Here is a 14,936-nt window from a genome sequence, read left to right on the forward strand (position 1 = left end):
TTCAACCCAACATTGTAGGCTAACACCATATGCCTAACAACATACATTACAGGAAGCAACTCCAAACAAAAGGATCCAGAGGGTATAAAAACCTACTCCCTACACGTGGTCAGCCCTTCTTTTCTGCCACCCATCTTCCTGTCTGGCTCCCCTCTCCCATAAACTGTCAACCTTCTTCCTAAAGCGGTCGCCATGTTGTTTATGCCCGGCTTGGACTGAACCACGATGAAGACTTTTCCTTCCAACACTTGGGAGAGAGTTGATCGTGGCAACCCAACTCTTCACATGATCAGTGGGTCTCAACAGAAAAGCCTAAATTAGAGTTAATCAGACTCAGCCATTTGGACTTCAATTCCCAGAATTCCGCTCACCCGGAAGAAACCCCTGGGGTCTCTCCACCCTGGCCCCACCCCCCACTGAGGCTGCTTGGGGGGTTCCTGTTGCCAATTCCCATATTGGGCGCAGTGGGTGGGGCTTTGCTGGGGTCCTCTCCCCCAAAATTAGCCTCTGTAGGGAGGGTCCTGTCACCTTTAAAGCCCCTCTGGGGAACCAAAGATAAACATACAACATTATTTCAGTTTCTATCATGCAAACTCCCAACTGAGCAGCCTCAAAGCTTTTTCAGCCCTTCCTTGGATTGGAGGAGAGACTAAATTTACAAGACATAAAACTATGCTAAACGTCAGTAACAAGGACAAAAGAAAATCACATTAAGTCACCGTTTAGTTTTCATTGTCAAAATACAAACACGGAAGAGACTCTGGGGCTGCGCAAGGACAGAAAAACAACAGCTTGTAAATGTGTTAAAAAATTAAAAGAAAAGTAAAATGAATAAAATGCTGCTGGGAAATCAATTAAGCTGAAAAATCCCCAAGGCCCCTTCTTGGTCTCCATTCTGAAATCTCTTCAGGTCAGAAATTCTTCCGGGGCACCGAAGAGTGTAAATATCATTTTCAGGATCCTTCACGGGACTTATTTGGGCAGAACTGGGTCTGTGTGGAAAAGGGCAGGACCTCCAAAGCCCCCCAGAGAAATAAATACAGGCAGTCCTCGACGTACGACCATAACCGAGCCCACAATTTTTGCTGCTAAGTGAGACATTTGCTAAGTGAGCTTTGCTCCATTTTACGAAATTTTTTGCCACAGTTGTTAAGCGAATCGTTGCAGTTGTTAAATTAATAACCCCGTTGTTAAGTGAATCTGGCTTCTCCATTGACTTTGCTTGTCAGAAGGTCACAAAACGGGACCACTGCAACCGTCATAAATATGAACCAGTGAGTGGCCAAGCATCCAAATCCTGGTCACGTGAAAATGGTCATAAGGGCTTAAAATGGTGATAAGTCACTTTTTTTCAATGACGTAACTTTGAACGTTCACTAAATGAATTGCTGTAAGTCGAGGACTACCTGTACACCCACTGCCCAGTCCCTCCAGTATGGTCTCCCAGTCCTTCCCAGTCTCCCAAGGCAAAGGCCTCGGCCTCCTCCTCCCCACAATCCCAGCGGCTTCTCAGAGCTTTTGGGGAGAGGGATCCCCAGATCCACTTCCTGCTCTGGGGAGATTTCAAAGGGATCAGAGCTTTTGTCCGACAGAAGGAGAAGGATCGGACCCTCCGTGATCCAGAACCCGCTTCTTCCCCTCCTGGGGCTGAGCAGTGAGGGAGTCTGAATCTGCCTGAGAGGAGAAACGTGTGAATGCAACGCAGGTTGGGCGTCCTCACAATCACAAATCCTCCTCAGGTCAGGAAGGGCTGGTCAGTTTGGGCCTGTCTGTGTCCAAGCAAGCCCTTCAGTTCAGGCTCTCCGTCCATCCAGGGGGGCTTCTCTCCTTCCGCCTCCAGCCCAGACTATCTGATCCTTCAGATCCGGAGAGTTTTGGAAATGCCTTTGGAAAAGCTGCTGCCTTGAGAGTTTCTCTGGGGAACAACGAGGGACACCCCAAGACCACCTATCCGGTTACTAAGGAATAAGAGTAAACTTTAAATCTTTTTGATTCTGCAAACTCTCCCGTGCTGGGGGCTCCTGAAATGGAAGGAGGAGGATTTGGGGTGGAAAAATCCCCGCCTGTCGTAGAAAACACCTCTGGGGATATTGGGGTTTAGGACGGGGTGGGGGGGGGATCCAGGGGAAAGTGACAATAAATCAGGCAGATCTTTGGGAAGACAATTCCAGGAGCGCTTCTCTGCAGACTCTCCTCCTGCTGCATTCCCAGGACAGCCTTAACCCGAGGGCTCCAGCCTCCTTGTCTGCCAATCCACGGAAGCGAGTCGAGAAACGAGCCGGGTCCTCCCAGCACCAGAAGCAAACAAAGAGCCCGTGCAATCGCCGCTTTCCGACAACCTCCACTTTGGGGAAAAGAAAGATTTTCGCGTTCGGGGGCGCCCAGGTAGACTTGACTGAGATCTGGAGGGGCGACCCTTGTCCCGTTCCCAGAAAAGTCTCTCCTGGTGGTGGTGGGGGGTTGAAGAGGCAGAAAAGTCTCATCCACGCTTTGGGGTCCCTTCTGAGAGGGTGGGGGAGACAGAGGAGTTGCGGACTCGAAAGAGGACCGAATCGGGATTCTCTTCCTGGGAATAATCTTTGGGAGGGAGGAGAGGTTTTTTTTGAGGGGGGGGATGGGATGGATCCCCACCGGGAGATAAAGGGACTCACCCAGGCAGCTGTCCCGCAGAGCGACCCCCCACCCACACCAGGAGCGACAGAGAGCCCAGTCCTTCCTTCTCATTAGGTGGCCAAAGTATTTGAGTTTCCGCTTCAGGATCTGGCCTTCTAAAGAGCAGTCAGGGTGGATCTCCTCTAGGACTGACCCGTTTGATCACCTTGCAGTCCAAGGGACTCACAGGAGTGTTCTCCAGCAGCAGAGTTCAAAGGCCTCCAACCCCAGAGGGTAGGAGAAGAAATAAGGGCTGGAGGCTTGTTAAAGAGGGACCCAACCTAGAAGGAAAAACTTTCTAAAAGTGAGAACAATTAATCAGTGGAATAATTTTCATCCTGGAATTGTGAGGGCTCCCTCGCTGGAAGTTTTCAAGAATAGACTGGAGAACCGTTACGACTGGAATGGTGTTAAAATTTCCTGCCTGGATCTGAGGGTTGGACTAGAAGACCTCTGAGGTCCTTTCTAGGCCTGTGATTCTGTGTTTAGCTCATGACATCCCAAATGATCTTCGCTCTGGAGAGAAACGCTCAAAGGCTCTTTTCCCATCTTCAAAGTAAAGTTGTGTCTTTCTAGGGAAAATTGTCAGATATTTTCTTCTCTGGGGAAGCCGCGAATCTTTAGGAAACTTCAAAGTCTTTGCAATAAACTAAGATGGCCGCTCTCTCCCTTGGCGCTTCTTCTGGGGGATCTTTGGACTAAAATAATAAATCCCTCTTCTGGTTTCTTATTAGGATTGCCAAATTCAGTTGATTTCCCATTTCCTGTGATGAACAAAGTATGAGAAACATTCAACGGTCTTTTCGGGGCTTCAATCATCTGCTTTCTTCTGCAGTCACCTTTCCTCTGAGCATGTACAGAGTGGAAATTCAGCCCTGTCTTCGGGGAAGAGGAGGGGATAAGCTGACAGCTCAGGAATATAAAAATATAGAAGATAACAGAATATAAAAATCTTTCAGATCCGGAGAGTCTCAGCCAGGCGGGGCCTAAGAATTTCTGTCTTTTGTTCTTGTATTGATATTTTTTTTATTGTGTTGGCGCCAGACCAGAGCTGCTTATGGGAGCTGGCTGGTCATATATTCTAATTAATCAATACATTTCTAAAACTTTTGAATCAGTAGAACAGACTGAAATATCCACTGAATTCTTGCAAAATGGTTTGAAGTTGACTTTTTAAGCTTTCAAAGAGGGCTAGTTCAGAGGGAGGGGGATAACAGACCCCATCCTTGACACTGCTCCTCACCCAGAAAGCATCCAGTATAATATGGGGGAACGTCTTTCCCATCAATCTGGGGTCTCCCCACTCTTGGGCCAGGGCCTCCTACTGGGCCCCTGGAGAGCCCAGAGAGGACCTCTCAGAGGCAGGAGAAGCTGCCCTCCTGCCAGGGGACCCGGAGGGCTCCGGCCGGTCACTGAGCTCCCGTCTCCCAAAGGGCCCCTGGATGAGGCCCAGAGACCAGCCACTTGGCCCTCAGCCTGAGGCAAAAGTGGATCTGAGGGAAAAACCGCCTCTGTTGCTGCCCCCACCAAGCCCAGACCAAACGGCCATTTTGCGGAAGATCAGCTGGAGATGTTGGAGAAAGATCCGGACCCAGGAACAAAATGGCTGCCTCCTCCCCAAGGAGCACACAGGAACCCCCCCCAATTCTTGCTCCTTCCAGTTTTTGCCTTGGTTCCTCTCCCCTTCCTGCCACTGAAAGTGAAATTGGGGTCTCTGATGAACAAGGAGCGTAAATTCCTTGCTATTTCCAACGTCTCCAAACAGGCAGCAACTCAGGTAAGAGGAAAACAAAACCATTTATTTTCAGCAAACCACTTTGAGAAACTTACAATCTAAGTGCTCCATTTTTCTAAAATCCATAAATGGCAATATGTGTGTGTGTGTATGTGTGTGTGTAGATAGATAGATGATAGATAGATAGATAGATAGATAGATAGATAGATAGATAGATAGATAGATAGATAGATAGATAGATAGATAGATAGATCGATCTTTGGTCATTCGGGTTTTTCCCCACGTAGAATTGGAGGTATCAGGGCAACGTTTCGACGAAATCTCATCCGTCATCCTCAGGCTGGTGACTTCAGCTTCGTTCTTCTGGGAGAAGTGTGTGATAGTGGCTGTTTTTTTCTTCACCAGCCACTATCACACACTTCTCCCAGAAGAACGAAGCTGAAGTCACCAGCCTGAGGATGACGGATGAGATTTTGTCGAAACGTTGCCCTGATACCTCCAATTCTACATGGGAAAAAACCCGAATGACCAAAGATCTACATACAAACACCCGCGAAAACCTCAGAAAATATACAGGCAGCAGTGGCAGTTCATATTTGTGTAAATTTCATCGGTCTCCCTTTATTCTTTGTTAGCAAGCCAAAAAAATTTACATACATACATACATACATACATACATATATATATATATATATATATATATGTATGTATATATATGTATTGTATATATATATTGTGTATATATATATATATATATATATATATATATATATATATATATATATATATATATATAGTGTGTGTATATATATATAGTGTATATATATATGTATGTATGTAAAATTTTTTGGCTTGCTAACAAAGAATAAAGGGAGACCGATGAAATTTACACAAATATGAGCTGCCACTGCTGCCTGTAGATGGCCTTGGGCTAGGCTGAAACAGGAAATAAGATTTGTCTGGGACTAAGCAAGTGTATTCTGAATGCTTAACAAACATTTAACGTGTGTGTGTGTGTGTGTGTGTGTGTGTGTGTGTGTGTGTGTGTAAAAAATCAGTGTCTGAATGTTTCACTCGTTATACTGATTATCTGTCAAACTTTGAATGATCAAATGTATGCTCAATTAACTGGGCAATCATCAATTAAAAAATGCATCAACGATTTTAGCGACAAACATCTCAGAATGTACATTTCTTCTTTTACTAAGAGTTTCCTCGAAGGTAACTTTTAAACTTACAAAACTAAAACAAAGGGAAAAAAGAAAGAAAAAGAAACCCCTCATTTTTATCCCCGACAAGTCTAATGAAAATTAACAACTTACACATCTCTCTTAAAATAAAACCAAGAAACTCTTCATCCTATCCCTCACCCCATTCCCTATAAACCCATCTCTGAAACCTCATCTCTAACCTCTAATCTCAATCCATTAGGATTAATCAGCAAAAGCCCATGAAGGGTTATACAAACTACTTATTAAAAACTATTGTCTACAAAAGCCAATTTAAAATCTTTTGATTCCACAATTAGTATCACATACTAGTCTTTTCTCCTCCATTCCTCAATCATAATTAAAAAAGGTTACTGATATACTGTGATAAAAACCATGATGAAAGACCTCCAAATATATCCTGGTTCCAGAATGCCGGAAGGCCCTGAAGGGACCCTCCTGTCTAATTCAGAAGAAGGTTGATTCCCAATTCTTTCCTCCCTCCTTAGGCTGGGAGTCTCCATCGCGCTGCAAAGAAGAGGGGGAAAAGCATCCAAGGGTTAGTTATATCGAGAGTCAGAGCCGGAGATGTGCCAGAGTTGGGGGGCAGGCAGACCTCTCCTCAGAGCCCCAATACGTCTCCCCCCAAATTCCTTCCCTTCCAATGCTTGAGATGAAGAAGAGAGAGAAGAGGGATTTCCCAAAGTATCTTCACCATCAATTGGTCCTGGGACCTGAAGGCCTTCATCTCCCTCCCTCTCCCCCCATACAGCCCCCACATGTCCACTCACCTGCAAGGGGGCTGCTAAGCGGTCTGGTTGCTCCCTGCATTGGAGAGAAAGACACAGAATGAATCTACTATTCCTTGCCCTGTGAGGAGGACAAATCTCTCTCTTCGCCATTCAACCTTTGCAGCTTTACGAAGCTCTCAGAGGAGATCAGGCTTTTGATTCATTTATTATTCAACTTCTGTGTCACCCATCTCTCTCCCCAAGGTGACTCTAGGCAGCTTCCGGTAAAATTGAATAAAATGCCGTATAGAACGTTTAAAACAGTAAATTGAAAGACCAGATTCCCCCACCAGATCACTTTGCTGTTGCTCCGACAAGAAGATCATATCCGGAGTGTGACCGCTGTCCTGAGCCAGGCCCAAGACGGTCTGGGAGAGGCCCGTGGCAGCCATGAACTCCTGGGCCCCTTCCGAGGCCAAACCCAGGAAGGGCAGATGGACGTCTCCCAGGACCAGAAGCCTGGGGAACTCCCTGCCAACACCAAGATGGCCCCCAGCGGCTGAAGGAGGGGGGCGCGGTGGCCACGCAGCAGGGAGGCTGCTACAGCAGAGTCCAGATTCAGAAACGGGGAGTCACAACCAGAAACGTGGGGATCAAGGCCCTCGAGTACCTAGAGGGATTCTCAGAGGACTAGTGCAAGCCCACCTGCCCTGCCCTGGGGTCTTGGTGGGGCCCAAAGCCTAAACCCAGCTGGGCAGGTCTCTGAGAGGGGACCCCCACACACACTTCCAGAGTCAGCCAGGTCTCAGCTATGCCAGCAGAAGAGTCTGTAACCACTGGGGATCACGGCATCGGTGGTGGTTTCCCTGTTTCCTCTCAAAGAATTGAGAGCTCCAAAGGGGGCCAGGCTCCACCAGGCAGACTCTGGGCTGCCTCCCCTGCATGAATCCAACAGGGAGAGTTTCCCTTCTCCGCCTCAGGAACAAAGCAGTGCAAGGAAAGTGGATTTTGTGACACCCCCACCCCCACCAAGCCGGCTTTCATGCCTAAGGTGTGTAGAGATCAAGCCAAGTATAATCTTTCAAAATATCATCTTTTATGTATAATCAATCTCTCATGTATAACAGCTATTTTCCATTTATTTTTGCTAGCTTCCTGTATGTGCTCCACTGTGTTCTAAATTGTGCTGACCAAAGAAAATGTTTCTGTTACTTTAAACTGTGTTGTTCCAAGGGAAAGCCTAGCTAAGAAATTGCAACACTTCGCTGGTCTCTCCTTGGATGGTAAATCTTTCCCTTCTCGATCCTCTGCTGTGGCTTTAAAGTATAACAGCTCTCTAAAGGTAAAGGTAAAGGTCCCCCCGCACATATGTGCTAGTCGTTTTCAACTCTAGGGGCTCATCTCCGTTTCAAAGCCGATGAGCCAGCGCTTGTCCGAGGACGTCTCCGTGGTCATGTGGCCGGCATGACTAGATGCCAAAGGCGCACGGAACACTGTTACCTTCCCACCGTAGTGGTCCCTATTTTTCTACTTGCATTTTTACGTGTTTTCGAACTGCTAGGTTGGCAGAAGCTAGGACGAGTAACAGGCGCTCACTCTGCTACGCGGCACTTGGGATTTGACCCGCCAAACTGCCGACCATCTGATCAACAAGCTCAGCGTTCAACCCACTGAGCCACCGCCGTCCCTCTAACAGCTCTCTACTGTCCTGCAAAGTAACAAAGTGAATGGGCTAATTGCCAGCCTATTATGCTGTTGTGTGTTCAAGCTTAGAGATGCAGAAATGTAAGGCCTGGATAGATGAGGAGGTTCAAAGGAACTTTTTAGAAGCCCAGCAACCTCGTGATGTTTGTTGGTTTATAAAAAGCAAAAACTTTAATGATTACGTGCTCTCCTCTCCGCTCTCCATCTTCTCTGCTGTCCAAAGGAGAGTGGAGTGCCCAGGATATATTCTTTCATCAAAGAAAATAAGGCTGTGTTCAGAGGCCTCCAGTTCAAGAGTCTCATTGGGATTTCTTTGGGATCTCAGCTGAAAAACCTTACAGGTGGGACTAGAACTCACCGTCTCCCAGTTAGTCTCACTTGGTGCCCTCACCACTCAAAGAAACTGACTCTATTTTAATTATTTCACCAGAACCAGACGCAGAGGGAACACAGGGAGGGTGAATTAATGGGGGGAGGAGGAGGGGGCTTTTAAAAACTGGGGGCCTCTCCCTCTTTTACTCTCCCCAGGTGCCCAAAGCCTTGCAAAAGGACCGAAGCAGCAGCAGCGCCCTCCGACTTACCCAGGCTGGAACTGCTGGATCCTCTGTCACTTGCTGGAAAAGAAGGAAATAAAAAAAAGGGTGAGTCTGTCGCTTTCTTGCCTTACAGATGGAGAAACTCAGCTCTCCCTGACTCCAGCTCCCTCCCTCTCTCGCACACACACAATCACAGGCACACACATACCTGTAGGGAGTTTGAACCAGACTGCTTGGGCTCAAAGGCATAGGAAAGAATTCCTAAAATTTGTATATATACCAACACAGAGCAATAGTTCAGCAATTCCTGAGCCCCAGGGCAGAGCTGACCTAAAAAGATCCACATGGCTCCAAAGTCTCTTTTGCTAACCAGTTTCTACTCAGAGAGCCTTGTGATGGGAGACCAAGAGGAGATTTATTTATTTTATTTATTTAATTAAATTTCTATACCGCCCTATTCCCGAAGGACTCAGGGCAGTTTACAGGGCAGCATAAAATACAATAAAAAAGATAATATAAATTAAAATAAATTAAATTAATTAAGCCCAACAATTAAAACAATGTTTAAAAAGCTAAAACCCCTTCAGTCCAGGCCTGATAGATCGAAAAGCCAGGTTTTCAGGTCCCGGCGAAATGAACGCAGATCGGGGGTGGTCCGGAGTTCCACAGGTAAATCATCCCAAAGGGCAGGCGCGCCCACAGAGAATACTCTTCCCCTGGGAATAACCCACCGGCATTCCTTAACCGGTGGTATCCTGAGAAGGCCCTCCCTGTGGGAGCGCACGGGACGAAGGGAGCTTGATGCCAGCAGCAGGTGTTCCCTCAGATAACCCGGACCCAAGCCATTAAGGGCTTTATAGGTCATCACCAGCACCGTGAATCTCACCCAAAGGGCAACCGGAAGCCAATGCAGCTCGCGGAGTAGAGGTGTTACATGGGAGTATTGGGAGGCCCCCATCACAACTCGCGTGGCCGCATTCTGCACCAGTTGAAGCCTTCGAGTGGTCCTCAAGGGCAGCCCCATGTGGAGAGCGTTGCAGTAGTCTAAACGGGAGGTCACGAGCGCATGAGTGACTGTGCGTAGGGCATCTCGGTCCAGATAGGGTCGCAACTGGCGCACCAGGCGAACCTGGGCAAAAGCCCCCCTGGTCACGGCTCCTATGAGGTCTTCTAAACTGAGCCATGAATCCAGGAGGATGCCCAAGTTGCGAGCCCTATCAACGGGGGGGGGGGGGTAACACCTCATCCCCCATAGTTAATGATGGACAAAACTGGTTCTCCCGAGATGCCGGTATGCACAGCCACTCAGTCTTGGCAGGATTAAGTCGGAGCCTGTTTCTCCCCATCCAGACCCGAACCGCCTCCAGGCAACAGGACATCACGTCGAGGGCATCACTGAGTTGGTTCGGGGTGGAAAGAAAAAGTTGGGTATCATCAGCGTACTGATGATACCCCACCCCGAAACCACGAATGATCTCACCCAGCGGCTTCATATAGATGTTGAACAGGAGGGGAGAGAGGACCGACCCCTGAGGAACTCCACAAACGAGAGGCCTCAGGGTGGACCTCTGCCCTCCCATCAACACCGACTGTGAACGGCCCAGGAGGTAGGAGGAGAACCACCGTAAAACAGTGCCCCCCACTCCCAACCCCCTGAGACCTCTCAGCAGGATACCATGGTCGATGGTATCGAAAGCCGCTGAGAGATCTAAAAGGTCTAGGACAGAGGAGCAACCCCTGTCCCGAGCCCGCCAGAGATCATTCATCAGCGCGACCAATGCCATCTCCGTGCTGTACCCGGGCCTGAAACCCGATTGGTACGGGTCCACATAATCAGTTTCCTCCAGGAACAGAGGAAGCTGATGCGCTACCACACTCTCAACAACCTTCGCCAAAAAGCGGAGGTTGGAGACTGGACGAGAGTTATTCAAAATGGCTGGGTTGAGGGCAGGCTTCTTGAGAAGGGGTCTCACCACCACCTCCTTCAAGGCGGCAGGGAAGACACCCTCACTCAAAGAGGCAGATATCACTGCCTGGAACCAGTCTCGTGTCTCCTCCCGAGCTGAATAAACCAGCCAGGAGGGGCACGGGTCCAATAAACAGGTGGTAGAGCTCAGCCTCCCCATAATCCTGTCCACCTCCTCGGGAGTCACAGGATCAAACTCAGTCCAGATAATACTACTCTCAAGACCGCTTGATTCCTCCCCGTCAGACTCTGCCCAGTCAGAGTCCAAACCGGCCCGAATCTGAGCAATTTTTTCCGCCAGATGCTGGCTGAACTCCTCGGCCCGCCCCTGTAAGGGCTCCTCCCTCACCTCCTGATTGAGGGAACAAGTTACCCTAACCGGGCGATTATCTGCGGACGCGATGAGGGCCGCGAAGTGATTAGACCTCGCCGTCCTCATCGCCGCGAGATAAGATCTAATAAAAGATCTTAGTCGCAATCGGTCAGATTCAGATCGGCTGGATCTCTAACAGCTCTCCAGACTCCGTCTCCGACACTTCATCTCCCGTAGCTCCACAGAAAACCATGGAGGCCAACGAGATCTGCGCCGGGTCAGGGGTCGCAAGGGTACAACATGGTCAAGTGCCTCGGTGGCAGCCCTCTCCCAAGCCTCCACCAAGGCATCGGCCGGGCTGTGAGTGAGGGAGATAGGTATAGACCCAAGCACCGTCTGGAACCGTTCTGGATCCATCAGGCGCCTGGGGCGGAACCACCTGGTCGGCTCTGCAGCCCAGCAGCGAGGGGTAGCGTATTGGAAGACCAACCATAGGAGGTGATGATCGGACCATGACAGGGGGACAATATTTGGCGAGCCCCCTCCCAGATCATCAAACCACTGCCCAGATAGGAAAACCAGGTCGAGAGTGTGACCCCCTCCATGGGTCGGACTCTGAATTATCTGGGTCAGGTCCATGGCCGTCATGGAGGCCATGAACTCCCGAGCTAACTCTGATGACCCGCCCAGGGATGGAAGGTTGAAATCACCCAGAACCATAAGTCTGGGGAATTCAACCACCAGCCCTGAAAGGGTGTCGAGAAGCCCGGGCAGGGCCGTTGCAACACAGCTGGGCACCAGGTATGTCAGCAACAAGCCCAACTGAACCCCAGAGCCACACCTCAGGAAGAGCGACTCACTCCCACCAATCTGTACGACAGTGGTCTCCCGCGGATATAAGGTCTCCCGTATAACCACCGCCACACCCCCGCCCCTACCCTGAGCCTGCGGCCGGTGTAGCACACAGAAACCTGGAGGGCAAAGATCAGTCAGAGGGACACCTCCCTCTGGGCCCAACCAGGTTTCCATAATGCATGCCAGATCCACGCGTTCCTCCTCGAACAAATCTCGGACGAGGGGAGCTTTGTTCACCACGGATCTGGCATTGAAATACACCAGTCTAAGCTCAGGGACCCAATCTCCCTCCGGATAAACGGGTAGCAACCGGAGGGTCGGAGCACGCTACCGCTTGAAAACAGCGGGGGCATGATCCCCGATGTTGGTATGGCCCTCCATGCAGCCTCCTGCTACCATTCCCAATCGTCGTGGGGATAGGAAACCCCACCCCATAGATCCAGTTGGCATCCCACAAAGTTCCTTTTCTCTCAAAATGCCCCCCTTTGATCCCTAATTTTATGGAGCTTCTGACTCTCATTTCACCAAACATTTCCTTCCCGCCCACTTGGGAAACAGGGCAGCTTCTCAGTCAGAGGGACCTTCCACCAGCTGGGTCCTCTCATCTTCTTGAGGGTTCCTCATCCCAGATGTTTCTCCTTGAGGACCCCACTTCCAAGAACAGCCTGGCTGGGATGAAAAGGGGGCCCATCTTCCCCAGCCTGGTTCTTAGGAGGAAGAGAGCATGCATGCAAGCATGCAAATGTGTGTGTGTGTGCGTGCGCGCACCCACACCCACAGACACTCAACTGATGATGCCTTCAGTTCCTGCTCTAAGTTGGAGATTACATGTAAAGAGGACAATTCACTCACTTGGTGCTTTTTTGTAGTCATCTTGACGCCTCTCTGCAAAGACAAAAATCAGTGAAAGCTCAAAAGAATCCACCAGAGATCATTCAAACTCTTCTTAAGTGGAAGAACCCCAGGAGATAATTCGCAGTCACTTTGTCTCATTAATAAAGACAAAAAGATTTTCAAAAACCAAATGTATCTCCTGATTTGCCCCAAGAGAGACCTGCTGCCTCCGAGAGGGGTGGGGGGAAATGGGGGAAGCAGCAGCAGCTGGGAGGGGAGGAAGATTTTCATGGGAATCCTTCTCTGCCACTCTTTGACCAAAACCTTTGAAAGGGACGGAACTGGGATGCCTCTTCTCAACTCAGAAGAAGACAAGATTGTCCCAATCTGGCAAGTATGTATCCGAATTATCAGCCAAAATGCTGGAGGTGTGGCGATGAAGATGCAACATATTTTCACATATGGTGGACTTGTAAAAAGGTTAAGGCCTTTTGGATAAAAATTTGGTGGAACATGCAGAAGATTTTCAAGCAAAGGATAAAGTTTTGTCCGCAACTTTTTTTGTTAGGTATAATTACAGATGCTACGATTGTGGACACTAAACTGATTTTGAATTTAATTACGGCAGCAAGACTCTTAATAGGTCAATATTGGAAGAAGGAGGAACTGCCGACTGTAGAAGAATGGACTTTAAAGGTTTCTGACCTGGCAGAGATGGCAAAGATCTCGGCTTACTTGAAAGATCACTCGCAAGAACGTTATATTATGGAGTGGAGAAAATGGATTGAGTATATCCAGAACAAATATGGGACTAAAAAGTTTCATGTAGCATTTGAATAAGTCTTCCTTTTCTTTTTCTTTTTTTTCCTTTTTTTCTCTATATATATTTAATATTAATAGTGTTTGTATTATCCTATATGAGCTAGAGAGTGATAGATTTTAGAGTTTATGGTTGTTAGCATATGGATGTTTATGATTGGTTTTTTTTTTATACCTTGTACTTAGCTCTGGGAAGTCGGGGGGGGGGAGGGGTAGGGAGGGATGGGTACGGGAGGGGGAGGGGGGATTGTTAAAGATAAAATGTATGTTAAAACTTTTCAATTAAAAAAAAGATTGTCCCAACCTCAGACTAAGCTGAATCGAGACTGGAGTCCCAGCAAGAGGCCGAGATCTCAGAGGCTCCCCAAGAGGGCTGGGAAAACAGGAGAGGAGGAAGCCCAGAAGAAGCTCTCCAAAGGGAGAGACTCGGGAGGAATCTTCCCATCTTCCTTCCATCACCCAGAAAAAAAGATACTTACTGAATACATAGATCACAACAATCATACAGTGCAGGACAAGACCAGCCACAACGCAGCCGATGATGATCCCCATAGAGTTCCATGTGGATTTTGGTTCTGAATTGGGAGAAAAAGCAGATAATTGAAGGAGAACCTCACTCATCCCAATTGGGGGAAGAAACCTAAAATAGCAAAAGCTGGAAATTCCGAAAATTAAAAACTTCTATGGGTTCCTCTTCAGGTCCCTCTAAGGGCAGCACGAAGTCTCCTTGCTCACCACCCTTAGAGGACGTGTCCTCCTGATGCTGCCTTCTCCGCTCCCCAGCCCAGCATGAAGGCAGCTGGATTCGTATTTAGCTTTTACACTCAAAAGCAGCCCTTTGCCATCTTGTGACTCTCAACAGCTTACAAAACAAAACAATACAATAACATTTGTTAAACAGTTTTATTCTGTTTATAGTCTCCCCCAGTTTTTCCTAATTTTGGCAGCTCTGTCCGTTATGTTTTTTCTTCGGTTTGAGTGTTTGCATTTTATTACTTAAAGTAAAAGAGTTCATATCACCTAAAATATACACTTTTATTTCCTTGGTCAGTCCAGAAATAGCAAAAAAATTATATTTTGTCCTTCCAGAACTTCACCATAAAAATGGAATACGGTGATATGCAACTTCTGGAGGGTCCCACAAATGGCAGAAACAGAATAACAGAGTTTGAAGGGACCTTGGAGGTCTTCTAGCACAACCCCCTCCTCAAGCATTCCAGACAAGTGGCTGTCCAGCCTCTTCTTAGATGCCTCCAGTGATGGAGCACCCACAACTTCTGAAGGCAAATTGTTCCACTGGTTAATTGTTCTCAGTGTTAGGAATTTTCTCCTTAATTCCAGATTGCTTCTCTCCTTGATTAGTTTCCACCCATCGTTTCTTGTCCTGCCCTCTGGTGCTCTGGAAATTAAGTTGACCCCCCCCTCCTCTTTGTGGTAGCCTCTCAAATACTGGAATACTGCTATCATGTCCCAAACAGAGGCAACATACAATATTTTGACCTTTAAACCAGGAAAGCCGTGTTACTCTCTGATGGCAAAGACTTGGTAGCCCCTTTTCTGGCTCATGGTGCATCAGTCCAGCC

At 48.1% G+C, this 14,936-nt stretch overlaps 2 protein-coding genes across 5 annotated transcripts in view; both read right to left on the minus strand.

Annotated features, from left to right (window-relative positions):
• Nucleotides 1-14,936, minus strand: part of LOC308661233 (class I histocompatibility antigen, F10 alpha chain-like) — a 60,700-nt gene that overhangs the window by 35,730 nt on the left and 10,034 nt on the right. The window lies entirely within an intron of this gene.
• LOC308661214 (patr class I histocompatibility antigen, alpha chain E-like) overlaps nucleotides 4,431-14,936 on the minus strand; it is a 30,606-nt gene continuing 20,100 nt past the window's right edge. For all 4 annotated transcript variants that reach the window (XM_081316097.1, XM_081316096.1, XM_081316094.1 and 1 more), the window contains 5 exons: nucleotides 13,833-13,928; nucleotides 12,553-12,585; nucleotides 8,612-8,644; nucleotides 6,387-6,420; nucleotides 4,431-6,123 (listed from right to left, as the gene is read on the minus strand). In XM_081316097.1, coding sequence (XP_081172223.1) covers nucleotides 6,401-6,420; nucleotides 8,612-8,644; nucleotides 12,553-12,585; nucleotides 13,833-13,928 — 182 coding nt within the window. In that variant the 3' untranslated portion in view covers nucleotides 4,431-6,123; nucleotides 6,387-6,400. The remainder of the gene's footprint in view (nucleotides 6,124-6,386; nucleotides 6,421-8,611; nucleotides 8,645-12,552; nucleotides 12,586-13,832; nucleotides 13,929-14,936) is intronic.

This window comes from Vipera berus, assembly GCF_964194415.1.
Source record: "Vipera berus genome assembly, chromosome: 2".
Classification (NCBI taxonomy): Eukaryota; Metazoa; Chordata; class Lepidosauria; order Squamata; family Viperidae; genus Vipera; species Vipera berus.